This window comes from Manis javanica, chromosome 2 (assembly GCF_040802235.1).
Source record: "Manis javanica isolate MJ-LG chromosome 2, MJ_LKY, whole genome shotgun sequence".
In the NCBI taxonomy this organism is placed as follows: domain Eukaryota; kingdom Metazoa; phylum Chordata; class Mammalia; order Pholidota; family Manidae; genus Manis; species Manis javanica.
Window position 1 is genome coordinate 26,707,984 of NC_133157.1, and position 27,702 is coordinate 26,735,685.

Below are 27,702 nucleotides of genomic sequence, written 5' to 3' on the forward strand. Positions count from 1 at the left end.
AGATAAATGAGAGGTGAATCTGCTTCCTGTTTTTCAATTTTCCCTCAGATAGCTAATTCTCATAATTTAATATGTTGTATTTGCAATATAGGTTAGGAACATAAAATAATATAGCTATAATTACAGTCTACCAGAAAAGCTTTGAAATAACAAATCTAGTTTAAGAAGGCTGAGGTACTCAACTAAAATAAAGATTAAAGTTGTTTGTAGGAAAATCCTAGCTTATCTGTGACAGTACTGAAGAAAATCTCCTTGTAGGGTTATTAGTGTGCCATTTACATGAGGTATCTTAATATTTACAATCAAGACAGCACATTTATTACTGTCTCATTACCTACAGCAACATAGTAACTCCAGAGAAGAGGATTAAAACACAAAATAATAAAAAGAATCAGAGTGTATATGTAGACTTTTATTAGGGCAAACATTTCCAAAACCATAAATACCTTATTAAAACAGATGTCCCAAGTATCTCTGCTAGTGATCTACAATGAAGTAAAAATTAGTAAATTTAACCATGAATGAAGACATTTTAGTATGTAAGCTGATAAGACTTCAACAAATTTTAATACCAGGTCCTAAGCACATTGTTTCCACATATGTGATTATTAGTATGAAAATCATAATTAATAAACATGACAGATAATACTGTACTTTTCCATAATAATGAAATGTTTAATATTTTTATGAATCCCATTTGGTAGTACAAAATAAATTTTACTGGACAAAAACTTTTAAAATCTCAGAAAAACAGACATGAAGAGAGATTGATTATGTAATTAAAAATATTACCATAGGCATGGAAATATCATTTGAATATAAGAAAGTGCTGTAAAAGAAGAGGGTTGTTAAAATAGAGAACAAGAGATATTCTGAAAGAAATAAAAAGCAAAATCTTGTAGTAACAACTATTTTTAATGTTTAAGAGATACTGAAATGCCAAGGGGAAATGAATAGAACTGTTTCCTGAAGTGGTAGTGATGCTGGAGGTGGCTTTAAAAATGCAAGGGACATAGAAAATTAACTTACCACCTCCATGTAAAAATGAGAATCTCTTGGGAGAATTTAAGCATTGTTAGCAGACACATCTCATGACAGTTAATGAAAGGCTCCATATTTCCATGGAAAACTACTTCAACGGCGAAAATGAGGTAGGAATCAGAAGCATATTCTGCTGACACTCAAGGAAGTTAACACTTTCCCGAACTGGAAAAAACATTTCATAAGAAGGCATATAAGGTTTTTGACAAAGTCAAATTTGTTCTCAGAATAATTTGTGCTTAGTGAAACAGCTTACCAGCTGCCACGACTCTGGGATCCTCATGGGACTGATGTCTCCCAGCTGCACGACTCTCTGCACTCTCATTCCACCAAAGAACGTGAACTGAAGAAATAAACCAGAAATAGAGTCTAAAAACTGTGGCATTACTACAAATAAGAAACACAAAAAAATTAATCAGAAACATCAAATCTTATTGTTTACATCAAAATAGTGACTACCAAAAAGGTAAAAGTAAGTATGTTAATGATAAGATTTCAGAGGACTTAGCGATTTGGCAGAGAAGTTTATAATCAAACTGGTTTTACAGATGAAGAAACAGAAGTCTGGAGAGAGGAAGTAAAGTAACAAAGCTAAAGACACAGTCTAGTAGACCAGGTTTCCTGACTTCCTAATACATTTTATTTTATTTAAAATAAAAGCAGGATTATAAGAATCAAATATCAAATCATTAGGTTGTATATTGTATACCTTACACTTAGAATGTTATATATCAATTGTATCTCAATAAAACTGGAAAAAACGACAACAGAAAAAAATCATAAAAGTGCATTCAGTGGAAAAAAACGATGTTGAAAGGAATAGATTCCTTGAGGCTCCTTCCAGTTTTAAAAACTTTATCATTTTGATGTATCAGGGAAAAGTGCAGTTCATTATTTGAAAAAGGCTTCATAAGGTGTTAACATTTAAACAAATTAGATGCAAAACAAGTTTTCTCAGCTCTTCATATTACAGCAAAATAAAAATTTAGCAATAAAAAGTAATATATACTCCATAATAAGAAGAGACAGAAGGAATTTATTAAATGTCATCAGTATACTTCACAGTTTCACAGAAGATATGTACAACTGTACCTCTATTGAGTAACCCATATTCTGCATGGAACACTCCAACTAGTTTTGTGTAGCCTCGACTGACATGAATTTGAACTGCCCGTTTAAATGAGTCACCCCACAGAGCTGGCCCACCAGGTTTCATCTGAAAAGTAGCTAGTTCATAGACTCCTAGAGAAAGGAGAAAAATAGTTATTTTATAGAATACATTCAGGCAATTTCTAATCATGCTTCGTTTGGTTCCAGTGGAAGCCTAATCTTCATATATAGATTTGGTGGATCATATATGTACATATGTTTGTGGAGACATATTTATTAATAATTCGCATTGTTTTTCTTTTGTTTAGAAACCCTTGTCCTAGTTTAAGGGTCAGTTGTTAATCTTATACAGAACACAGAAAAACACTGGAAGCTGTAGGTAAAGTATTATCTAAAGTATTTTTAATCTGTAAAATCTGTCAATAAAACAGAATTTATAATGGAATAGGACTTTTTAAATGCCTGGGTCTACATCTTTATAAAAGAAATGAATAAGGAACCATTTTCTAATCTCTTACAGTTCCATTATTCTCTCCAATTTCCACTACTTTTTCTTTATAGAATTTCCCACTATGGGATTCTATTTCTAACGGAAAGAGCAAGCAAACAATGGACCTGAAGTGACAGTCTCAGAGTTTTTGAGGGAAAAAAAATACCTGTAAGGAGATATATTATTATTCCTAAATATCCAGGCAAATACTTGAGAAGCATTTTACTTTCTGGATGGAAGAATAGGGTTGGCGGAGAGAAAGAAACTAGGAGACAAGTAGATTTGAGAAGTAAAGGAAAACCATGCAAAAGTTATTGAAGAATTATGAGTAACATAAAGGAAGAAAACCAAGATTTGACACTGTTTGGTTCATTCAGTGCTGAAGCTGAGGGGGATCTTAGTGGGTAAGGATTTTGACTTCTCAAACCTCTTATATTCTAAAACACACTACAAAGTTGGGAGTAATAGGGAAAATAACATAAAATTTAAACTAGTTTATACTTTCTCTAATCTGACCTCTGTTTAAAACTGGATTAAGGTAATAATTTCTTTATGTCAGCAAGAAGTGAAATAAGCAAAGACAAATCTTCACAAATTATTTTCAAATTGAGAAATAAGAGGAAGACACAAAATTAGACTACATTAATTCAGCTGGTCAGTTTCAGTTATTCATTCCCCCTAAAGTATTTTATAAGCAGATGTGTACTTAAGATTTAAGATTAATTGTAATTTGTGGAAAAATGCTTTTATATTTAAAAGTTTATAGTATTTTAAAATATGGCAAAATATTACACATTATCTCTTACCTACTACCTACACATATGTACACTGCTCCCAAGGCCCAACTTCTCGACCTTTACTTACCATGTCTACTTTTCTATAATACAGGTAGGTAACCTTTAAGAATTAGAAAGAGATCAACTTGGAAAAATACTTCATTATTTAATGCTCATTTTTCAAAGAATAAGCTAAAAGCTCCAATTTATTTTCATCTCAACAATCAATATATGTTCCTATTAAACAAAAGATTATTTGATTTTTTTCCTGTGGAACTTTAGTTTTTGTAGCTTAAAATCAGTATTTTCTCCATCAAAATTCAAAGTGACTAAGAGGAAAAGACTTACCTTCCTTTGGAGGCTTCTCTAATTTGCACCATGGCACCAGATAAGTAATCTCACTCTCTTGTTCATCTATGAGAGGCAAATTTGGAATGAGAAACTGTTCTTGCCATTCCTTATCTTTGGCCAAGGCTTTCCGAACTTCAGCTCGATGAGTAAAATTATCTATGGGAAGAAAATGAGTAAAAAAAATAAAAATTTTCAACTTAAAATCACTTTTCCTGGTTTCATTCAATTCAGCATGTTCATTGGGGCCACAAAGGATACTCTGTGTTGTATCACTGGGGATCCCAAAATAAATAAAGGTGACATGTCCCCAAGTTTCTCATGGTTTGAAAGGAGACTAGAAGTGTAAACAACTAAGTGTAATGTCATGGAGTGGGCTTTATAGGCTGTACCACTTAGTAAGCAGTTGTGTAACTTACTGAATCTTTCTGTGCCTGTTTCTTACTCTGGAATGGGGATAATGATACAGGATCTACCTCCAGGGTTGTTGTGAGGATTAAATAAATTAGTACATGAGAGGAGCTTAAAACAGTGTTTGGCACCTAGTTAGTACTCAATTATTAGTTAACTATTCTTATTAGTTGAGTTGCAGCATTTAAATTATATTGCCAACTCAGAGAAAGACTATTTTTTCTTCAGTGGTGGTGGTGGTGGATGGTCGGGTCAAGGCATACCCTGAATTAAACTTAACATAAATGAAATTAAGATGCACTTTTTTAGCCTCTTCAAGCAGTTTCCAAAGAAATAATGCTGATTCTCTTACCTATTGTCACTCATTCTCTTTAGTCAATATTTGTGTCTCTTCTGTTTGCTACTCAACCAGGGTTTATATGTTTACTAACATATAGGTCTAGTACTTACAGCCTCATTAAGACTAATGGCAAGAGTTTTCTATAGTTTATGCTGCAGAAAAGGAATAACATCTAACTTAGAGCTTATATTAGGACCTTACTAGTAATTTTTTAATGGGACAAGATTCAGCTGGTAGTGCATTAAACCATAAATTGTGTTTTAATAGGGTTTGTTCTATTACAATAGGGAAAACTCCTAAACTATGGCCCTGTTAGGTATAGAATGAGCTCTTTTCATATTAAAGTAGCTCATGACTAATTAACTTTGGACATTGATGACCAAACACTAAACGGCATTATTCCAGTTCTTTGGGTATCATTAAGTCCTGATAAGGACTTCAGAAAGATTTGACTGTATAGAGTAACAAACATTCTGGGAATTCTGGTAACCATTCCCCTTCCTCTACTGAACCAGGAGCAGTCAGCTTCAGTATGGGAGGAACTCCTAACTTCCTTTCCTTTACCTTCCTAGACCAGTATGATGGCACTGAATTCCTTGAAACTTTGAGGTACAGGAATAAAACAAGTCATGAAACACAATAGAATTATTAAATCTTACAGATGAGTGAGGGCTTCAAAGTTAGCTGTCATTGCCTTTCAACTTCCAGTTGCCTAAAGCCCCTAAATGATTTTTGCTAAAACACTGATAGCTGGTTCTAAATTCAATTAAGAAAAAAATAATTCTACTTTCCTTTTAAAATCTTAACCCTCTTGGGTTCTTGCCATCACTGCTTTAAATTTTTCATAAACCATCTTTACAGTAAGTTATTCTTAACTTTTTTTGATGAAGTCTAGTTCACAATTCTATGACGTCAAATTTGAGATGCCACATTTTCCTAGTACCACATTCTCAAAATAATATAATGGTTCCAAGCAATGGGCTCTTACAGGTGTATCCACTGGGAGAAGTAATCACTTTATTTTTTGGTACTGCTTTTGAAAAGTTTTACTTGTGTGTATTTATGGTAATATAGATCCAAGAACTAAGTCTCATGTAACATCTAACAGAATGAAAATCTGTACTGAATACTAAAGCTGATGACTCATACCATACTTCCAAATATGAAACACTTTATTCATTCTGCCTCCAAATTCTACACTCCAGTATCCAACCAATTCAGAGTGAGCTGTCCGAAGATGAATGTTTTTCTTCACATTTTCCAGGAACTCATTCATCTTTGAGGGCTTAAGATAATAGGTACGGAATTCATAGAATGTCCCATCGTATTGTCTGGATCCTGTAGCAAAAAATGAGTATACCTGAAGAAAGATAAGGCATATTTAAATGCTTTGGGAAGGCAGGGTTTATAATATTTTACAACTATATCTGAGTCTGGAAATAAGGGGCACTCAGTGGATTCATAATCTGTTTGTACTTCTGTTGTCCTCTATAGACATTTGTTGAGAGTGAAGTTTATAAAGTATTTTAAACAAATAGCTACTATTTCCTATCGGGAGTCTATGTTTGGTCACTTTTACATGAGAAGCTGCTTATGAAAAGCCACTGGTACAATTTTTTACCCAAGAACTACATTTAGAATCCTAATAAATTTTACAAATAGTTGTGATTCTTTATTTAGCCAACATTCCATATTTAGTCCATAGTGTATGTGTTAGAGTTAAGCATTTAAAACAATTTGATAAAATATATAGGTATTCTGGCTAGCAAAATATAAATATGTTTACTAGCAGAAAACTCATTTTTTTCTTAGGTTCTTAAAACAATGGAAATTGCTGGTCATGTCAAAGTATTTATTAAACCCAATGAAGTAGACCACTGGTCAAAAATAGGATAGGAATGTAACTAATGTAATAGGTAACTATGACCTAATTGCATTGTAATATAGTGATAGAATGTGTAAATGCTAGAAAAAAGGAGAAACCTTTTTTAAAAAGTGAGTCAGAATTGTCTGAATTATTGTTCATTTTAACTACAGATGTAGTCTAAGGGCATTTAATCCACTTAATTATATTAGGTTGATGGAAATACCTTAAAAACCATTAGTTCCTTTTGTAATTGCCATGTGCCATGTAAATTTCTAATTTGGTTCTCTGAGTAAACTGAACTTTCAGTGGGAAATGCCTTCGATATTATCCTGTGTATGCATATGTTTCTGTATACACACACATATGCGTACAGAGACACACATGGCATTCTAGTTTACAAATCCATCTTATATAACTTTGGTTAGCATGTGCACAGTTCCTGAAGCTGATTACACCAAAAAAATCTTTTAAAATAGTTTTGATATCTACAAACTATGGATAAATTTGGGGCTTATATTGACTGCCTGGTATGTCAAAGAAAAGCAGTAAGCTTCTTGCTCTGACATATATTTTGTTTACAAAACCCAATAGTGTATGTGTTTTACTTGTGTTTAAGTCTTAATTAAAATCTAGAGCTCATTCCATCATGTTATTGCTGGTTTGACTATGCTTGCCATAAAAACAAGTGAGGCTGTCCCTGACTTGGTAGACATTCCTTCTGTGTCATTTTACTATACTCTAGTAGTGGAAGGTTATGCAAAGAAAAATTGCCTACTATCAGAGTTATAAAATATTATATATAAAATACATCAGAAAATGGGTCAGTGGGGACTTGCACCAATTACTTTTTAAGTTGTTTTTTGGGGAATTTGTATTTGAAGAACAAAATGTGTGAACAGAAAAAAGGTCATTTTTATTATCTTTCTCAGAAGAAATGTACAATAATAAAGCCCAGGGAAAGGTTAACAGCAGTGAGAAAGGCTTGTGTGTGTTTGTGGCAATGGGTGAAGTGATTTGTGTTGCAGGGCCGCTAGAACTATGTCACCAGAACAAAGGACACCATGCTGAGGGATCAATCATGAGTGCTTCAAGGCTGCCTTCATCTTTCCAGTGAGAGCTCGTTTTTGGCAGCAATGACTTCCAATTTACTTATAAGAAAACAAATGGTCGACATTTGATAAAGTTCTAAGGAACAGTTATTGGTCCTGTTGTAGTAGAGATCAGGATAAAGTCTGTTTGCTAATCTTTGGTGAATGGACCATTAATGCCTCTTAAATTTTCACCAGAAACTCAATCTCTAGAACAGGGTAATCCCCTTCCTAACCTACCCGCCGAGAAAGGAATTTAAACAAACACCAAAGGGAAAAAAATTTCAGGTTAGATTCACAGAACAGTACAACTCATCACAGTCAGGGTGAAATCACGAAGATTCGTTTTGTAATTTTCATGTAAGATTAAACGAGGTTGCTATCATTCTGTACACTACGAGGTTCCTGACCCTGTCCGGCCTGGGTACCGGCAGCACGAGACGGCGGGCAGCTGGGCAGGTGCTCCACCACCCGCCCCCTGGGGCTCTTCTCCAAGGTTCTCTGTAACACGCTCGGAAGTTGTGTGTTTCGTTGCACAGGGGAGGCCGGGTCTTATGCCGACTTGGCTGACCATTTTCATCTTCCACTTTCAGTCTAGAAGGAGCAAGTGGCTTGTCCAAGCACAAACCAAAAGGGGCGGCCCGAGCAGCGCCGGCCGCGGACCGCAACGCCGCGAGCACAACGATGGCGGGCGGCAAAAACGCAGCAGGCGGAGCCTCAAGGCCACGCGGCAACTGAGCCAGAAAAGGGCGGCCGGCGAGATGGCGGGGAGGCGACGCTGGCAGGCGGGTCGACGCCCCTCGTGTCCACGCGCGTCCCGGGCTCCGGGACTCGCTCGGTAACCAGCAGCTGGGGGAATCCCGCAAGCCTGGTGGGCGCACGCGCAGCACTCGCAGGTCTGGGTGCGCCGCGCGCTCCCTGCAGACGCCCGCCCCGCCCCTTCCCCCCGGCGGGCGGTACCTGAGGCGTCGGGGTCCGCGCGGCTAGACTTCTGGTCAGGGCGCTTCGCACGGCGAGCATGGCGCTGCTTGGAGCGCTGAGAAGGGCAGCCAGCCGGTATTCTTTCTTAGATCCTCCTCTTAATGGCTCCCCGGCTGGACTGCTGGCGGACGCAGGCTCGGGGCGGGACTCGGCGGGGTCAGCTCCGCCTGCGGTGCCGGGAGGCCGGCCCGACTGCCCAGGCCGCTGGAGGCCCGGCGCCAGGCGCGTTTGGCGTCAGCCCCGCCCGTTCGGTCCCCGCGTGTGGCCCTGAACGTTCTTAGCACGTCAGAGGTCACGTTAGGAGCAGCTGGATGCTGAGACGTGCCCGTGTCGCCCTTCTGAGCCCGTCACGTCATCTCCAGGAGCAGCTGCGTGCAGTTCCACGTTTGTGTGGAGAAAGCGAGCGTATAGGGCCCTCGAGAGAGAAGCAAGTGTAGGTGCGTGCGTCTGTAACGCTTCACGCTGCAAATCGTGGAGGTTGCTGCCTAGTTAAGTTTTATTCGGAGTGGCGTCCACACAGCTGAAGAACGGGGAGCCTTCACTCTGCGGCCCTAAATGCCTCCTCCCTCCCCATCGCCGCCCTGCGTGACCCTGTAAGGCTCCCGATAATGATTTAGACTATTTCCCAGGAGCTCAGAGAAATAGGGGCACCGACTAGATACGAAAACGTCTAATTGAAACATACGTAGCTTGAAATCAAATAGTTTCGTAAGCCTTAAAAGCAAAAGAGCAGACTTTAACCCTGAATGCTGGGTTCCCCTGTGGCGGGATCAGCCAATACACCCGTAGACAGTGTGGAGAAGAGAGAGCTTTATTCAGCAAGCCGGCAGGTTGCAAGCTGGGAGGACTGCTGTCCTGAAGACCCATCTTAAGTCAGGCTTGATTTCAAGCTCTTTCTATGCTAGGGAAAGAGGGTTTGGGAGGGTGCAGGAAGGTGACAGGTAACTTCGTACATCCGGACATCAGAGAGGGTGAACACCTCTGCCAGCAAAGGTCCGGTCCTGACATTCCTGCAAACTCCTGAGAGAACAGTTATTTTGTCTTCTCTCGTTTTTTTGTAAGCAAAATTAACAAGCCTATGTGCAGAGCTGCAGTTATTTTTGCAAATCTAAAAGGGAGTTTTGATTAAAGTCTTGCAGTAACTTTCCATTCCCCTCCTTGGTTTGTCTTTGGTCTGTTTTCTATGTCTAAATTCCAGGAACAAAATACACAATGTTGCTCTATGGGTCCAGTTACCCTATCTTGCTCCTGGAGGCTTGCAAGGACTTAAGAGACCAGATTTTAATTTGATCTTGTCTTCCCCATCCCCAACTGTCTCCAGGGAAAATGTTTTCAAAATTTTCAGCTGTTCTAATGCTTGTTCCCTTTATTCTAAATTATGGACATTTTTTGGTGTTTCTTGATATTATCTGTTACAGGTAGAATCTATTGCTTGGATAATGAGGATTCAGGTTTCTTACATATCTTCCTCCCCAATACCCTTCTCTTTCTCCATCTGATAATGCTTACATTGAGAATTGTTATTACATTATTAATTTATATTTTATTAATGTTTATGTCTAAACTCACATTACACACATAATTACACAATGCATAATTAAACACAATTACACACACCATAGTTACATTGTTGCATACATTGAAGTAAGTTTGCTTCACCATTAAGACTAGGGAATTATCACAGACCTATCCCCTGTGGTTGTATTAGTTGTGGCTTGTGCAGTTGCTTTTGAATTATATTCACAAGAAAGGGAGACTTTTTAAAATTAGTAATTCTAGAGGGGATGAATCAGTTTTTCCAAATGGGCTTCCATTTCTAACTAATGAAGATAAATCAAAGCATCATCTCTGCCCAGACTGGATCTTTGTGCTGAAATTTATTTTTATTAGACTTTCCCCGCCACTGGAATTAACAGTTTATTCACTCATTAAATTGATATTGATAAAATTCCTCTTATGCATCAGGCACATTTCCAGAAACTGGGATGTAGTGTTGATCAAAAGAACTTAAAGGTTAGGGAAAACAAATAAATGAGGAGAAAAATCTACCAGAGATTAATAAATAGTATGAGGAAAACAAAGTAGGATATGGAGAATAGAAAGTGCTGGAGGGAGGTAGCTGACTTAGCTATTTCCCAGTATTCATCTCCACTTCTGACAGCCCCTTTTTAACAATGGAATCCATGCAACTTGGTGCAGCCAAGTAAATCCTGGTCAGTGAGATGTGTTAGTGCATTTGACCTATTGTAATGATCTTAAAGCAGTGTAGGAGGGGTTTTCGCTCTCTGTCCCTTTCTTATTTCTGCTTGCTGGACTGTGGATGTAATGGCTTGACTTCTTGGATTACCAAGAAGAAGTCACATGATGAAGATGGTAAAACAACAGAGAGAAGCCTAGGTTCTGACACCACGGAATTCATACCAGGAGTCCTGGACTGCCCATCTCTGGACTTCTGTTCATGAGAAATCATCTAGTTTAATCCACTGCTACATGGTGTAAAGCTATCTTCTTAAACAATAGGAGAGTGACTATTTTATTTTTCTGTTTTTAATTTTTTTCTATTATTTTCCTTATACCTATCACTTATTGATCACCAAATTCTTTGCCAAGGGTATAAATTTCCAATGTAATTAAACCTATTAATCAGCTTAACAGTTTCATCTTCTAGAGTTACATTTTGTGAGTTCCTTGTTCTCTTGCTCTAGTGTAGACTAGTTGTTCTCTAAGGTGTCATGGAAGTAATTCTGGGCTCTCCTTTCACTCATGTCTTGGAGAATATCATTTGTCTTGTGTGGACTTCCCTGTCTCCAGGATCTTTTTATCTTTTTTTTTTTAACCCCTAATTTTAAGAGAGGGTACATGGAATTAAACTTTGGACTCTTGCATCTCTAAAAATGTCTGTTTTATCAACCCTCTTTATTTATAGTTTGGGTGGGCATAAAATTCAACATTGGAAGTAACTTTTCTTCATATATTTAAAGATAATGCTCTGTTCCATTATAGTTTCTAGTGGGAAATTCATACCATTCTGATTCCTGATCTTTTGTGTGTGGTTTCTCCCTGGAAGCTCTTATATGTTTCTACTTTTCCCTGATTTTCTGAAATTTCACAACAATACTCCTTGGAGTAGGTCTTGCATCCATTGTGTCTCATTCAGTAGATCCTCTCAATCTGGAAACGATCATATTATAAAAATTTACTGAGTTTCTTGGGTTTTTCTTCCCTTCTGTACTTCTACAACTTCTGTTACTCAAACATTATGCCTCTACTTGATCCTCTAATTTGCTTTTTCCTCCTAATTTTATCTCAGTTTTGGTTAAAATTTTTAGAGGGGGAGCAGGAGAAGTATCCCAATTTTATCATCTAACTTGTCTATTAAATTATTAAAATTTTAATCTCATAGTATTTATTTCCAGGAGCTCTTTTTACCTCTTTTCCAGAGTGTTTTTTTTTATTCTCATCAGAAATATTTTTTTTATAAGAATCCAAAGTGGGTTTTCCTGGTTGGTGGGCAGTTCTTCTATACATGATGCATTAATAACTCAGACTTCTTCCACCCATGGCTTTGCTTCCACCCTAGAAATTCATCATTAATTATATCCAGCCAGCAGAAAGATAGAGGGAACTTCCAAGAAGATTTTGCAAAAGGAAAATGCTTACAAGATAGGAGTAAAGTTCAGGCTACAACTTGATAAAATAAATATTGTTGAATGCTATTAGGTGCCTAGGACAATCTCCTTCTCACAGGTTTTAATTATTCTCAAAATGCTTTAAATTAAACTATCTCTATTTTATAAGTGAGAAAGGTCAGATTCTCAGGGATTAATAGTTTCCTCAGATTCACAGCTTCTAAGTGCCTTAGCCAGGGCTTAAAGCCAGCTTGTAAAACAAAGTCAGTTTACCATATATTTTTAAAGGATATGTGATATCTAAGGAAGTTTAGGTTTGGAGTGGAAAACAGACTAAGTAGCATTTAAAAAGTATTGTTTTTCTGTGACTTTTTTTTTTAACATATCCCTGCAATGCCTGGAAAATACATAGGTTAAACATTTTGAAAATTATTGTTGTATATACTAAACTTCTGACAAGCAGTCCAAAGAACAAGTATTATAAAACTAGAAATATCAACCAAAAAACTGGATTATTAAAACTAAAGTAGCAAATATGATATAGAATGATTGGTTATTTAGATTGGGTGGGTAGAGAGGGCATTTAGGAAAGAACATGAAATATTTATCATCCTCTCCTTCGTCTACCTGGCTCCTGTTCCTGGGAGGCCCTGAAGCTCCTCTGCAAACCTGCACAGATGGGGCAGGACCCTCTCCAGGGCATCCCAGAGGCCTTCCCGTCATAATTACACTGGGGAGTAAGTCAGGATCTATGCTCCTGGTGGGGACAAAGCCCACTTCCCCCGAGTGCACGGACTTCCCTATGAACCACTGAAGCCCAGGCCCGACAAAGCCGATGATCTCGATGCTTTCCCCCTGTTGGAAATTCAGTTCATCCTTTTCTTCCCTCTCATGTCCCCTTAAGGCTTTACATTTTCCTCTGCCTGTTGGGAGAGAGCACACAGATCAAGTACATAAGGCAGAAATAGCTGAGTCTTCCATGAGCGTCCAGTGTGACAGGAAACGCGAGGTTCCCAGACTTCAGAATTTCAAGGCCCAGTAAAATCTTCCCCCAAAGAAAAAAATGGTAGGAGTGACACAGGTAATTGGCTCTTAATTTTGCCAAACAAGGACATTCAAAGATTGGAACTACCATCTGCTCTCACCATCGTTTTATAAAAGAAAAGAGGCTTTTTAACGAATGCAGGAGAGATGATCTCAGAATGCTGGATATGCCTTAGTGCTGAGCAAAGTGAGCCAGGGGAACACCGGAAAGCTCACCTGGTTCGCTAGACGCTTGGTCACTGTTCAGCCGACCTTCCGACCAGGGCGAGACCTACGGGGGGGGGGGGGGGGGGGGGTGGCCGCTCTCCGTTTCCATCCGGCTCCTTCTGCTACCATGACCCTCAGTCTCCCCAAATGTAAAATGGGGATAATAAGAATACCTGTCTCATGAATATTAGGAAAAATCAAAGGGATAAAGTGTACAAAGCATGAAACCTAATCAACCCTCAGCAAACATTAGCCTCCTATCCCTGGTATACAGGAAACTGCTAAGGGTCTGGGAGACCTTCCTTCTGACGACAGTCATCACCCAGCTTGGTAAGTCACCCAGTAGGATCTAGTAATGACATACACATGAGCATTGTATTGTCCAAAATACAAAATAGATTTAAGTTGCTTTTCTTGGATCCTCCCAGGAGCCCCAGAGGGTAGGTAGAGGAACTCTTAGAATCCTCATTGTTTATGGATTAGAAAGTGGAGGCACAGAGACAGTCCGTGATTTGTCCAAAGAGTTTATGTGACACAGCTGGGTCTAGAACTTAAGTCTCTCAGCTGCTGGTCAGCCCTTCTGTCTGCTGACCCTGCGCCGGTCGGCCCTTCTATCCGCTGACCCTGTGCCGGTCGGCCCTTCTGTCTGCTGACCCTGTGCCGGTCAGCCCTTCTGTCCGGTGGCCCCATGCCGGTTGGCCCTTATGCACCTCGGCTTCCATATCTGTTTTGGCTCCTCTGCTAGAGCTATTACCTTCTTTTTTTCTCTGGCATTTTTGGTCACGTTTCTATTGATGGTGTCTTCAGGATCGGCCATTCCCACTGCTTTGTGGGTAAACAGGATCTACAATGTAGGGAAACTGTACTGAGTGATGTACAGATGCCATTAGGTCAGTTCCATAGCACTGGGAGTTGGCTTATGGTAACGTTGTACCAGTGAGGAAGTTGTGGCACAGGGCAGGCGAAGAAAGTGGCTGAGGTCACACCGCTTTTAAGTTGTGGAGCCAGAATTTGAACCCAGAACAGACTTCACAGCCCCATGTTCTTAACCACAAGACCATACTGCCTCACACAGCTAAAAAATTCTGTTTATGGTCAATTACTGATTAGACCCAATGCCCGGGTTCCATTAATTCTCTCTTTTTTCTTTTTTTTTTAAAGTGTTATTTGGATTTGGAGCTTACAAAATTGTACTTTGTGCCAGGTGTGGTGGGGGCACTCTTAAGAATGAAGGTGGAAAGAATGTATATTCTAGATACCCAGGAAACATTCAAGTTCACTATCCAGTAGACACAGCTATACTTGCAGTTGTTTGTGTATGGGTACACACACATACATATATAGATTATCTAAAAAGTGTGTGTGTATGTGTGTATACACATACATATATATCATTCATTTATTCAATAAATATTTACTGAGTATTATGTACCAGGCATTCCTACTCTTCTTAAATTCAAGATTAATTTCACAAAACCCTAAGGGAAGTTAGAAAACATTTTCACCAGAGATTGAAAGCAAGCAGGCTGCAAGGCACATTTGGCACACACGGGTTTTTTTCACACATGTATGTAGCCCCTATGTTCCCTACCATTTCTAAACATCTTCCATCCAGGCCCTCATGCCTCTGTGCGTTCTGCTTATCTCATAGGCATTTGTACCTATGGCCTCAGATTGAGGGTTTTCATTTCATAGGCAAGGAACCCCATGGGTCCAGACTGTACCTGGCTTCTCCAAATCCAGTAGCAGAGGCTAGACAGGAATTCACATCCAAACCTGCAGATAAAGCGAGGAGGCAGGGCAATAGTACCTTGCTAATAAGACTATCTTGGACTCAGCCATACCAATCTGATAGGAGCCTGTCCAATCCCTCTTCCTGGAAAGGCCACAGGTTCTTGGATAATTCTTTGGGAACCATCTGCCAATGGAAACATGGGGTTTGAAAACATGGATTTCAGAAAATTAGAACAGTTAGAATAGTCTGTTAAAATAACAATGATGATGATGATAAGTATTGTTATTACTCTCACCGTAATGGTGGCAAATGTTTATTTTTTTCAACTCTTTATTGAGCACTGTCAGAAGGAGAGGAGCTCAATAGGCCTGGGATGTTTTCTGGCTCTGCAATTAGTTTGTCAGTTAAATAACTAGCAAGGGGTTCCTTTCCATTCTCACCGTCAGAGTCTCCCCGAGAGCCACACACAGGGTCCATGGCCCAGGACCATGTTTATCGCCACTGGAGTGTATAGTACCTCCCAGCAGGGATTCCCAAAATTTAGTGTGAAAGACATCCCTTGATGTTTAAGGGGAGCTTACATAAAATGCAAATTCCTGGATGCAACCCCAAGAGAGTCTGAGGAGGGCCAGGGGGTCTGAATTGTAGTAAAATCCCCAGGTAATTCAGATACAAATGGTCCCCAGGCCCTACACCGACAGAACCTGCCTCAGAGACCAGGCAGTTCATTCCCTCTTAGGGACAAGGTCCTTCTGAAATTCTGAGTCATCTCCAGTGTCACCAAACCATGCAAACCTTGACTGGTGGAAAAAATAACAAAAGACAAAAAAGCCACCCAGATTCTGTCCCCTCCTGGGCACTGTGGATGCCCATATGTGCAAGCATGCCTACTCTGTTTTGTGCAGAACTTCTTCTGGAATGCAGGCAGCTACTCACTGGTGGAAAGGGAGTGGCAGGGGTTCCAGGACCCACACAGGCACCAGGCCCCTTTAACCTGTCACCAAGGACACACCTTCCCATTCGGATCCACTTTCAACTATCTTCACTGAGACTAACTCATTCTTGCAAAGTGTCCTGCACTCTCCTTCCTTTTCAGCTGACTGAGCCACGGAGCACATGGCTCTGCAGAAGTGGCCTGGAGGCAATGAGAAAAGCCCTTGCAAGGAGTAGCAGGAAATGAATAGGGAACTATCACACAATGTAACCTTTCTAGGCAGAGCCCAGACATTTTCCTTCCTGGGAGTAAAGTACACAGAGGACAAGAAGTCCTTGTATTCCCAGGAATACAGGTACCAGGTAAAAAAGCCAAAGACGAGGAACTCACTTAAAAGAGACACCTGAAGTCTGAATAATTTGTGAAAGTAAGGTCTAATTGGGACTTCACCTTGAAAAAAAAATGAAAGGAAAACTTACGAAAGTATATTCAGTAGGCTTCAGTTAAAATTGCAACCTCATGTTTAATCTAAGGACCAACAAACAGTAAATAAAGTTGACTTGGGTGAATATAATTTCTACAACTAAATTTTATAGTAGAACAGTATGAAATTCTTTCCTTCACTTGTGAATTGTACAATGTTTTCCTAAAGAGACTCATTTTGCTCAATATTCTATACAAATCTGACTCTTTCAATGGGTCTGTGATGCCACCAGTTGTTAACCGGGTGGCTGTAGCCCCAATTGGATCCTTTCTTGTAAATAGATTGGTGGGTGCTTCACCCGGTTCCCCAATATCATTTTCCTTCATTTCATGAAATCTTCCAGTTTTGTAAGATTTGCCATTTTATTTTACAATCAAATGATATCATATGTTTAGGAAAGTGATTGTCAATCTTGGATACACTTTAGAATTACCTGGGCAACTTTCAAAAAATCCCGAAGCCTGACCCCCACCTCTGTGGAGATCTCATTGGCTTGGGTGGAGCTTTGGCACGGGCATCTCTTTACAGCTCCCCCTGTGGTTCTAACATCATCAGTTAGACGAGCCAACACAGCTGTTCATGTGATGTCAGTGAGATGTCACTGAGAAAGATATTTGGAGTAAAATTGTAACAGGTGGGTTCATTTATGAATATTTTCATGTTTGACTGGTTTTGCTTCCCTTTGTGCCCTAATTATTTTAAGTACTCTGATAATAAATATCCACATAAGATCCCTACTCCATGCTCACCTTCCTGTATCAGGAGTTCCAGGTATATTGTTTCCAGGTGTGTATCATCTACAGACACTTGGATCTCTGTATTCTCCATCAGTCTCCAGTTAAGCCAGTACTTGTGGTCAAAGAGGAGATGCTCCAGACACACAGAAACATAGCCTGAGAAGTCATTTGGGAAATATAAGTCATTTAAAAATGACATTTACCATTTTTAACATATATCGGGTCTTCATAAATGAGTAATGAGTGACCAAGCCTAGTTACCTCTTTCAAGTATATCCATGGAGGAATCTCCAAGATTACAATTTTGCCTCTAGGAGTTCTTGGTTTCCCCTTACAATTCTCCTGATTTGAGGCTTACATTCTTGCAGCTGAGGACGCAGTGGCTGGGGGTTCTCCAGGGCCGCAAGAGAGTCAGGATTCACTTTACAGCCCTACTCTGACCCTCTCCCTCACCCACGCCCAGTAAGCTCTCCCTGTTAAACCAGACTAGAAACTATGCAAACTGCAGTTCTGGTTAGCATTTTAAACATACCTATAAATGGGAATTATTTGTATGAAAATTTTGCTTTTTAAAATTTCTTTCTTAAGATGCAAAAACCCATCTCTTTCTGACTTTCCATTGTACCTAGTAAGGGCCTCGTTTATCTTTTGTAATTGTATTTCTTCTACTTTAATGTGCACACAAGTCACATGGGGACCTTATTAAAATACAGATGCTGGTTCAGTAGGTCTGGGGTGGGGCCTGGGATTCTACTTTTCTAACAAGCCCCACATGAGGCCAGTGCCACAGGTCCCTGGAGCACACCTGGAATAGTGGGAGCCTCTGATAGTCACACAAGACGTGTGGTGTGGAAAGCGGAAAATCATCACGACTGTGAGAGGAGAAGTCACAGCTTCTAGCTGGGAGCCATCTTGACCCTCCCCTGCACAAGGTCGTTTCCTGTGTAAGTCACATGGAACCCAGCATTTTCAGGGAGAAGTAGAGCCTGTGTCAGTCCAAGTGGCCGCCTCTTGCTTTGCCTGCGTTTGCTTTGGATTCAACATCTCTGTCAGGAGTTATTCTCCGTGGATTGGAGAAGCGAGCTGCTTCCCGTCAAAGCGGGCCTGGTGCTGTGCTCTAAGGTGACTCCTTTACCCTCTAGGAAACCCTGCGACGTGAGGCCCCTTTAGCAGGTAACTCTCTCATCTCTTTCTTACTCTTTTCCAAAAGCATGGGTAAAGTATCAGGGAACTTTACTATTTTGAGCAGCTACTTTCATCTTACTCAAGACTGGTTCCTCTTTTTTTTTAAAAAAAACCATCAACTTTGCACCTGCTTCAGTCCTTTGAATTTAGTAGGTGACCAATCACTGTTTGCTGACTGGTTGATTACCTAAGAAAGAAATCTCTCCCTGAAAACAAAGAAGTGTTGCACATGGCATTTTAGAGTAAGAATTAATATTTGATTTAGATTTAGTTCCAGGCAGTTTATGATATCTAAAAAAAGGTTAACCATCCATGCCATGTTAAGGCTTGACCTCTTTCAATTACCAGACCCATTCCTCAATGTCAAGCCCTACAAATTGGCTGACCTGTGACATACATAGGTGCTCCTCCATCTGCCTGCCCCACATCTTACCTAAGTTCAAGTAACTGGAGAACTTACAGATTTCCTCCATGGTTTTGAAGGTGATGAGGAACTGGACCTTCTGGGGCTGGATACCCACCAATCTGGCTGAGAGGTCCTGAATAAAGAGAACAACGGGTCAGCCTGGGATGACAGTGCCCAGCTAACAAACTCACACAAGCACAAAATGTTTTGCATGACTTTCTTGATTGTGGCATTGGTTTTCACATCACCTAAAATGAAAAAGGAAAACAAATGTCCATCAATAGGAGACTAGTTAAAATGAATCATGGTTCATCCATTTAATGGAACATTATGGTATTATGTGGCCATAAAAAAGAATGAAGAAACTCTCTGTACACTGATAAAGCCTCCAAATATACACTGCTAAGTGGAACAATAGCAACAACAAAAATAAACTGAGCTATAGAACTGTGTGCAGTTCTACTGTGTGTAGTTCAACTACCTTTTGTATAAAAAGAAAAAGAAAAGGCTTATACAGAAAGGTGGAGAATAAATCATAGAAGGCACCTTGGAAACACATTTGATGGTGCTTCCAAGTCTAATTATTTTTATAAAGCTGGCAAACAGAAAAATCAAAGCACACAAAAATAAAAATAATCCACAATCCCTTCTAGAAATCACCAATATTAATACTTTCCTGTATTAACTAGGAATCTTTTTTCCTATCCATACGTTTCTATGTGACTTTTTATACATAAGTAGAATCCTGTTACACAAATTGTTCTGTCATCTTATTTTGTTACCAAACAATATTTTATAAAGCATCTCCCGTATCATTAAATCATTAACATCATTTCTAATGGTTACATATGCCACTGCTGCATTAACATAGTTAATTCTTAAAATTCTTTTATGGGCAGACATTTGATTTAATGGGGACCATTTGTTTTAATTTTTTTTAATATCCTCAACCGTACTGTAATAAACATCCTGTTGCTAAGTCTTTGTACACATCTTTGACTATTTACACAAGTAGTTCTGAGAAGTGCAGTTAGAAATGCAAGGATATTCACATTTTCAAACCTAAAATGCAGGAAGGCAAACGGCCCCAGAAAGGCTGTGCCAGCCAATCCACATGTGCGGCCAGCAAGCCCCTCCCCTTTTTGAAATACTGACAAAGCTGGCCGAAATCACTGCGCACACTTGGTTTTTCCCTAAAAACTTTCTCCACTGCTGTCCAAGCCTCTGGGTTGACTAACACGTGGTGGGCAGGATGTCCCTCTCCCCGCGGGCCAGGTTTGGCCATCCGAGGTCAATCCCGGAGCCCTGTTCTGGGAGAAGCTTGGGGGAAGAAGAGAGCAGAGGACCCGGAGGCAGAGCCCCTGAGGTCAGCAGAGCCGAGCCAGAGGCTTTCTCAGGCCAGGCCCCAGGTGGCCCTGGATTCCTGCAGGATGTAGATCCTGGGAGTCAGGGGAGGGGTTCTAGGTAAAACCTGATTCACAGGGAATTGACTAACTGGCAGGCGCTTCGCCAAGAGCTTTGTGAGCAATGCCTCATTCAATTCTCACCATATCCCTGTGAAAAGAACATAATTACAGTACTTAATCCATTCTTAGATGCACTTTTACCACATTTAACCATTATGGAAATAAAAGGTAAAGAAGCCTGGCATCATATTTGATTGGCAGTATTCACTTGCTTTCCTGGAGATAAACAACTCAGCGTTGCAGTTTCTAATCAAACGGCACCTCAGGTTTCTTAGAAAGTGGCACCATCTCTGTGCGGTGACCAAGGAGTGTGGGGCCCTGGCAGGGGAAGCAGTGAGGAGGGTGTGGCGCCCTGACTGGACCTGAGGTCTGGCGCGCTCAGGGCCTCGGTGTCGGTGTCGTCCCGAAGCTTCCAGCTCACGCCACAGCCCAGCAGGCCGGCACACTCAGCCAAACCCAACCCTCGGATGTGCCAACAGTGACTTACATCAGAAGAAACTCCACGGTGCCAATTTGCATCTACCGCCTCCAAGTTTCTGAATTCTGGAAATTAAAAAATGCAAACTACTATTTATACTTTACTACTTAGGGAGTGCCAGCCCCCACCTGAGCACGGAGCCATCTCGTTTGCTCCGCCCGACAAAGCTGACATGACCATTTTTGTTACATGACAGATGAGTAGAGCCTGTCTCTCTCTCTTTTCTATCAAGTTAATGCAGAGACTGTAAAAATAACTAGGACATATTAGTTTATCATATTAAGTAATAGTCTCCTTCTGCCCCCTCTAGTTGTAACAACTTGCAACCATTTCTGAGTTCAGTTCTCCCAGGAAGCCCTCCTAACCTGTAAGCAGTTTCACATACCATTTTTCTGGGTTTAGCCACTGAAGATCCCATCTACCCACCATGAAAGATGAGCAACTGGTTTGTTTACTTTATTGTCCTTTCCTCCTCTCATTCTAATATTTATAGTCATTAAATGCTGATTGGTAATTTTGCCATTTAAAATAATGTATGCTTAGTGATTGCCAGTGGCTGAGGGAAAGGGATAGAGGGGAGTTATTGTTTAGTGGGTCCCGAGCTTCAGTTTGAGATGATAAAAAAGTTCTGGGAAGGATAGTGGTACTGATGACACAACAGTGTGAATGCACTTAATGCCACTGAATTGTACTTAAGATTATTTATACTGAAAATGTATATTATGTATGTTTTATAACAATAATAAAACAATAAAGTTCAAATTTTCCATATTAAAGAAAGTATACTTATTGAGCTAGGCAGTACCATTCCCATTCTACAGAGGTTAAGTAACTTGCCAAAGGCCACACAACTAATAGTGGCAGATTTGAAACAGTTTTCTTTGATGCTACAACTCCAGCGTTCGCCCCATTCTGAGTTCCTGCACATTCTTGTTGAGCAGAGAATGTGTGCATTTTCATTCACTGATTTGTTCAGTCAGAGGGTTCCTTGAGGGTCTACTTTATTCCTGTCGCTGTCCTAGATGCTGGCGAGCCCATGGTGGACAGACAGGAGGCAGCTCAGAGTTTGCACCGCTCAGGCCACGCTTACCTTACACAGCACACGCATGCACCTCCTAGTCCTCATTCTCCAGCCGCCTCCTGGCCACTTCCTGCAAGGGGCCGCTCACACACCTCCTGGAGCGGCTCCTCACAGTGAAGGGGAGCGCCAGATCTTAAAGAGAACAGAGGGAAAAGGGTCAGGCTGGAGAGGCAAGTAGGGGGCAGAAAGAATGAGATGAATCCCCACTGGTTCCCACACCTGAGCCCTAAATTGGTGCATCCTCATTAATTCAAGGAATCCAGGACATCCATGGGTTCATATGCATGGCAAGGAGATTCATATCAAAGGGCTGTCCTTCATCAGGAGCCATCTGGAGGTAGATTTTAGAGGGAGTTGGGGACAGTCTTTGGAATCCCAGCAGATGCTGCATTCAGGTTGGTTATTTCTTCTTTGAAAAAGGTTTATTCCTACACTGCCTAGCACTGAGGTCACAGTGGCAACATGGAACCAGCTAGGACATGGATTTCCTACTGTGGATGGTCTATGAAAGATTTGAATTAATACTAATATATCTATGTTTATTGGAAATGTATTTATATGTCAGATTTATAATATGTAATATTCTATATTATGCATTGTACATACACACATACCTTTCTCTAACCTCTTCCTTTCTGATAGTGCATTTATTAATGTCTGTCAGGGTAGTTGGTTAGTGTGTTAAAGTCTATCTTTCATTTCATTAAAGCACACATTCCTTTAACCAACACTGGCAAGCAGAAGCTGTTTTAGATGCTGGGATACAGCAGAAAGCCAAATAGACATGGTTCCCTGTTCTCACAGAGCTTGTCTTCTTGCAAATAACCAGTTCCATGAAAACGATAATTTCAAATGGAGAGAAGTGTTATTAAAAAACGTAAACTTTTTTACAAAAATGTAACAGACGGAGCTATGGAGCAGCTAGAGGGTGGGATACACCTTTGGACAGAGTTGGCGAAAAGGCCACACTGAGGAGATTCATCTCATAATTGCACTTTGCCATGTCTTCTTTAATTAGTAAGTAGCAATTCCGTTAATCAATAGCAAGCACAATGCACCAAGAAGGCACTGGAGGGAATAACCCGGCGGAGGTCTCTCTTCTAGCCCTAACTTGCCAGGGCCTTTGCAAATTCCTGAGCACATTAGAGACCGCCCTTCTCAAGCCGGCCTGGGCCTATGAGGCAGCCTGGACTCCCTAGCTTTTAAAGACCTGGCTTTAACCTGGAAGTTCTAAATGCTATGGCTGCAGACCAGCTCCATGCGGCACACACAACTGACCTGACATTTGTGTGAGCCTCGGGGAGGCGTCTGTTCCGCTCCTGGCCCGTGCCCGTTCCTCTGTTCCTCCGGGCAGGTGTTCTAACCTCAGCCAAGTCCTCCATCTTCTGCAGTCCCATCCAGCCTTCCAGCAGCCTCACTGGTCAGCTCTGGTCTGCAGGAGGGGGCGAAGCCCAGGGAGGAGGAGTCACACAAACCCGTGCTTAAGGTTGAGCTCCTCCCTCCCTCAATGCACCACCCTCAACAGTTAATTATCTCTCTGCTCTTGACGTTTCTCATCAGCAAGATGGCCTTTAGAGTACCTATCCCACGGGAATTTTAAGAGCCTTATTAAACAAGATTATGCACATAAGCCTTGTGTCCCGTGCCTGGTACATACAAAATACTCAATGAATGCAATAAGCATCAGGTGTTGCCCCTCCCAAACTCCCCACCCCCACCCAGTACTCCACTCATGCCCTCATGCAGTGACACTTGTAATTAACCTTGACTCTTATTCTGTGATTCCTCATCACCAAGCCTATCTCACGTGTCTTTCCAAAGACTGCTCCAAACTCCCCTCTAGAACCTCTTTCTAGCCCCTGATGAAGGACAGACCCTTCAGTGTGAAACTCTTTGCCAAGCAGGTGAATCCACGGATAAGCAACTCAAAAGACCTGGATTTAAATAAGCAAAATGCTTCTGAGATCTCAACCAGTCAGAGTTGACACTCAGAGCCACACCTTGGGGCCACTGTGGAATCCTACAGTGCCCTCTGCATCACCAGAAGGGGGAATAAATCCTCTCTCAGTCTCTCCTTGCTCCTAACTCACGAATTACCACCCCAACCTTAAGGAGAAAACTAAGCAGAGGTGTTCCCCTGCAGACTTTACCTCTCCACCCCCAAATTTTTTTCCTTCTTTGACAAGATAAGCATACCACTAGCAGTTTTTATGATATAAAAGCACATTGTCCTTGTTGGAACAAATCTCAGATTAGAACTACAGCTACTAGATGGATGGATGGATCACAGATCATAATGTTGAGCAAAAAAAACCCAAAAAACAAAAAACAAAAAGCAAGTTGCATGATGATATCATTTTGTTTAAGTTTAAAAATCTTCAAAATGGATTCTTTTCAATGATTATGAAGTATACTAATATGTGATAAAATCACAAAACCACTGAATTCATGAAACTGAGAAACTTTGGGAAGGGAGAAAAGAATGAGATTGGAAAGAACTCCCAAGCGACCCTAATTGTATCTGCAATGTTTTGTTTTTTCCAAAAATAAGAAAGCAATACGGCAGTTCTGAAGCTAAATCAGCAAAATGTGGAAATTTGCTAAAGCTAGATGGTGGGTTATTGTTCTAATATTTTTCATTATCTGCCAGTTCAAAATGCCTCACAAGCTTTCTTTTTTTAATTTTGTTGTCATTAATCTACAATTACATGAAGAACATTATGTTTACTAAGGTTCACCCCTTCACCAAGTCTCCCGCACACACCCCATTATAGTTACTTTCCATCAGTGTAGTAAGATGCTGTAGAATCACTACGTGTCTTCTCTGTGTTGCACAGTCCTCCCCAAGCCCCCCCCCCGTGACATTATACATGCTAATTGTAACGCCCCCTTTCTTTTTTCCTGCCCTTATCCTTCCCTTCCCATCCATCCACCCAAGTCCCTTTCCCTTTGGTAACTGTTAGTCCATTCTTGGGTTCTGTGAGTCTGCTGCTGTTTTCTTCCTTCAGTTTTTCTTTTCTTTGTTCTTATACTCCACATATGAGTGAAATCATTTCATACTTGTCTATCTCTGCCAGGCTTATTCCACTGAGCATAATACCCTCTAGCTCCAACCATGTTGTTGCAAATGGTAGGATTTGTTTTCTTCATATGGCTGAATAATATTCCATTGTGTATAAGTACCACATCTTCTTTATCCATTCATCTACTGATGGACACTTAGGTTGCTTCCATTTCTTGGCTATTGTAAATAGTGCAGCAATGAACATAGGGGTGCATCTGTCTTTTTCAAACTGGGCTGCTGCATTCTTAGGGTAAATTCCTAGAAGTGGAATTCTTGAGTCAAATGGTATGTCCATTTTGAGCTTTTGAGGAACCTCCATAATGCTTTCCACAATGGTTGAACAAATTTACATTCCCACCAGCAGTGTAGAAGGGTTCCACTTTCTCCACAACCTCACCAACATTTATTGTTGTTTGTCTTTAGGATGGTGACAATCCTTACTGGTGTGAGGTGATATCTCATTGTGGTTTTAATTTGCATTTCTCTGATGACTAGCAATGTGGAGCATCTTTTCATGTGTCTGGTGTCCATCTGAATTTCTTCTTTGGAGAACTGTCTGCTCAGCTCCTCTGCCCATTACTAAATTGGATTATTTGCTTTTTGTTTGTTGAGGTGCGTGAGCTCTTTATATATTTTGGATGTCAACCCTTTATCAGATCTGTTATTTATGAATATATTATCCCATACTGTATGGTACCTTTTTGTTCTATTGATGGTGTCCTTTGCTGTACAGAAGATTTTCAGCTTGATAATAGTCCCACTTGCTCATTTTTGCTTTGTTTCCCTTGCCCAGAAAGATATGTTCATGAAGAAGTCGCTCATGTTTATGTCCAAGAGATTTTTGCCTATGTTTTTTTCTAAGAGTTTTATGGTTTCAGAACTTACATTCAGGTCTTTGATCCATTTTGAATTTACTTTTGTGTATGGGGTTAGACAATGATCCAGTTTCATTCTCTTACATGTAGCTGTCCAGTTTTGCCAGCACGATCTGTTGAAGAGACTGTCATTTCCCCATTGTATGTCCACAGCTCCTTTATCATACATTAATTGACCATATGTTTGGGTTAATGTCTCGAGTCTCTATTCTGTTCCACTGGTCTGTGGGTCTGTTCTTGTGCCAGTACCAAATTTTCTTGATTACTGGAGCTTTGTAGTAGAGCTTGAAGTTGGGGAGTGAGATCCCACCCACTTTATTCTTCCTTCTCAGGATTGCTTTGACTATTCAGTGTCCCTGGTGTTTCCATATGAATTTTTGAACTATTTGTTCCAGTTTGTTGAAGAATGTTGTTGGTAATTTGATAGGGATTGCATCAAATCTGTATATTGCTTTGGGCAGGATGGCCATTTTGACGATATTAATTCTTCCTAGCCATGAGCATGGGATGAGTTTCCATTTATTAGTGTCCCCTTTAATTTCTCTTAAGAGTGACTTGTAGTTTTCAGAGTATAAGTCTTTCACTTCTTTGGTTAGGTCTATTCCTAGGTATTTTATTCTTTTTGATGCAATTGTGAATGGAATTGTTTTCCTGATTTCTCTTTCTATTGGTTCATTGTTAGTGTATAGGAAAGCCACAGATATCTGTGTGTTAATTTTGTATCCTACAACTTTTCTGTATTCTGATAACAGTTCAAGTAGTTTTGGAGTGGAATCTTTAGGGTTTTTTATGTACAATATCATGTCATCTGCAAATAGTGATAGTTAAACTTCTTCTTTACCAATTTGGATTCCTTGTATTTATTTGTCTTGTCTAATTGCTGTGGCTAGGACCTCCAGTACTATGTTGAATAACAGTGCGGAGAGTGGGCATCCGTCTTGTTCCTGATCTCAGAGGAAAAGCTTTCAGCTTCTCGCTGTTATGTATGATGTTGGCTGTGGGTTTTTCATATATGGCCTTTATTATGTTGAGGTACTTGCCCTGCATACCCATTTTGTTGAGAGTTTTTATCATGAATGGATGTTGAATTTTGTTGGATGCTTTTTCAGCATCTATGGAGATGATCATCTGTTTTTTGTCTTTCTTTTTGTTGATGTGGTGGATGATGTTGATGGATTTTTGAATGTTGTACCATCCTTGCATCCCTGGGATGAATCCCACTTGGTCATGGTGTATGATCCTTTTGATGTATTTCTGAATTCGGTTTGCTAGTATTTTGTTGAGTATTTTTGCATATACGTTCATCAGGGATATTGGTCTGTAATTTTCTTTTTTTGGTGGTGTCTTTGCCTGGTTTTGGTATTAGGCCTCACAAGCTCTTAAAGTTCAAATGTGAAACACTATTTACTATTGTTGGTATTCACCCTTGATCTCCTATTATTATACTGATAATTCATATTTGCCAAAAAGGTTGAAAGGGAAGTTACATATACCAGCAATCAATACAAGCAAATGTACCTTGCCCACACTCTCTGTTTAAGGGTGTTAACTCTGGCAAGTTTCTTCAGGGAGGTGTTGAGGATAAGGGGGCAGTGCTAGAAGCTTTTAGACCAATACACTTTGACATTACTTGCTCTGTAATCCCAAGTGAGCAGCTGTAGTTTATTAAACAGTGGCAAGAACCTCCAAGCGCTCAGGAAATCAGAGATGACAGCAATTGACTAGGAAGCCCCCTTCTCACCATATGCAATCAGGAGATTTATGCTAGCAAATGAAACACATCAGGGGGAACAGAGGTGACAGCAGGGTCCACGTGTGGGAATGCAGCATGCCTGGTGGTGTCCGAGGTAACACGCTTCATTGTGTCAGATGGCAGCAAACCAGCTGGGCAGCTGGGCAGGGTTCGGCGCTATCAAGAGCCTTCT

The 27,702-nt window shown here is 40.3% G+C and overlaps 2 protein-coding genes across 6 annotated transcripts in view; both read right to left on the bottom strand.

The window, feature by feature from the left end:
* Window positions 1-391: 391 nt before the first annotated feature.
* On the bottom strand, window positions 392-8,710 carry LOC108387127 (protein NipSnap homolog 3A). Its single transcript, XM_037027437.2, has 6 exons — window positions 8,432-8,710; window positions 5,666-5,876; window positions 3,766-3,924; window positions 2,134-2,283; window positions 1,298-1,384; window positions 392-1,206 (listed from the first exon to the last, which is right to left on the bottom strand). Exons 1-6 carry the CDS (start codon window positions 8,489-8,491, stop codon window positions 1,130-1,132), a joined length of 744 nt encoding a protein of 247 aa, XP_036883332.2. The 5' UTR covers window positions 8,492-8,710; the 3' UTR covers window positions 392-1,129.
* A 2,529-nt stretch (window positions 8,711-11,239) lies between these two features.
* LOC118966929 (SH3 domain and tetratricopeptide repeat-containing protein 2-like) overlaps window positions 11,240-27,702 on the bottom strand; it is a 44,792-nt gene continuing 28,329 nt past the window's right edge. For 2 of the 5 annotated variants that reach the window (XM_073226867.1, XM_073226879.1), the window contains 9 exons: window positions 23,117-23,270; window positions 21,848-21,970; window positions 20,767-20,822; window positions 18,841-18,946; window positions 17,235-17,378; window positions 15,177-15,250; window positions 14,087-14,176; window positions 13,342-13,396; window positions 11,240-13,004 (listed from right to left, as the gene is read on the bottom strand). In XM_073226867.1, the coding sequence (XP_073082968.1) occupies window positions 12,577-13,004; window positions 13,342-13,396; window positions 14,087-14,176; window positions 15,177-15,250; window positions 17,235-17,378; window positions 18,841-18,880 (831 nt within the window). In that variant the 5' untranslated portion in view covers window positions 18,881-18,946; window positions 20,767-20,822; window positions 21,848-21,970; window positions 23,117-23,270 and the 3' untranslated portion in view covers window positions 11,240-12,576. The remainder of the gene's footprint in view (window positions 13,005-13,341; window positions 13,397-14,086; window positions 14,177-15,176; window positions 15,251-17,234; window positions 17,379-18,840; window positions 18,947-20,766; window positions 20,823-21,847; window positions 21,971-23,116; window positions 23,271-27,702) is intronic. The other 3 variants (XM_073226864.1, XM_073226876.1, XM_073226884.1) reach the window with 2 other exon arrangements.

What these genes read in the sequence shown, in the direction of transcription:
- LOC108387127 (XM_037027437.2), bottom strand. Translation starts at nt 8,491, where the DNA reads ATGCTCGCCGTGCGAAGCGCCCTGACCAGAAGTCTAGCCGCGCGGACC. An exon ending in CGCGGACCCCGACGCCTCAG is followed by an intron (nt 5,877 to 8,431) that starts GTACCGCCCGCC and finishes ATCTTTCTTCAG; the next exon opens with GTATACTCATTTTTTGCTAC. An exon ending in TCCCAGAGTCGTGGCAGCTG is followed by an intron (nt 1,207 to 1,297) that starts GTAAGCTGTTTC and finishes TGTTTTTTCCAG; the next exon opens with TTCGGGAAAGTGTTAACTTC.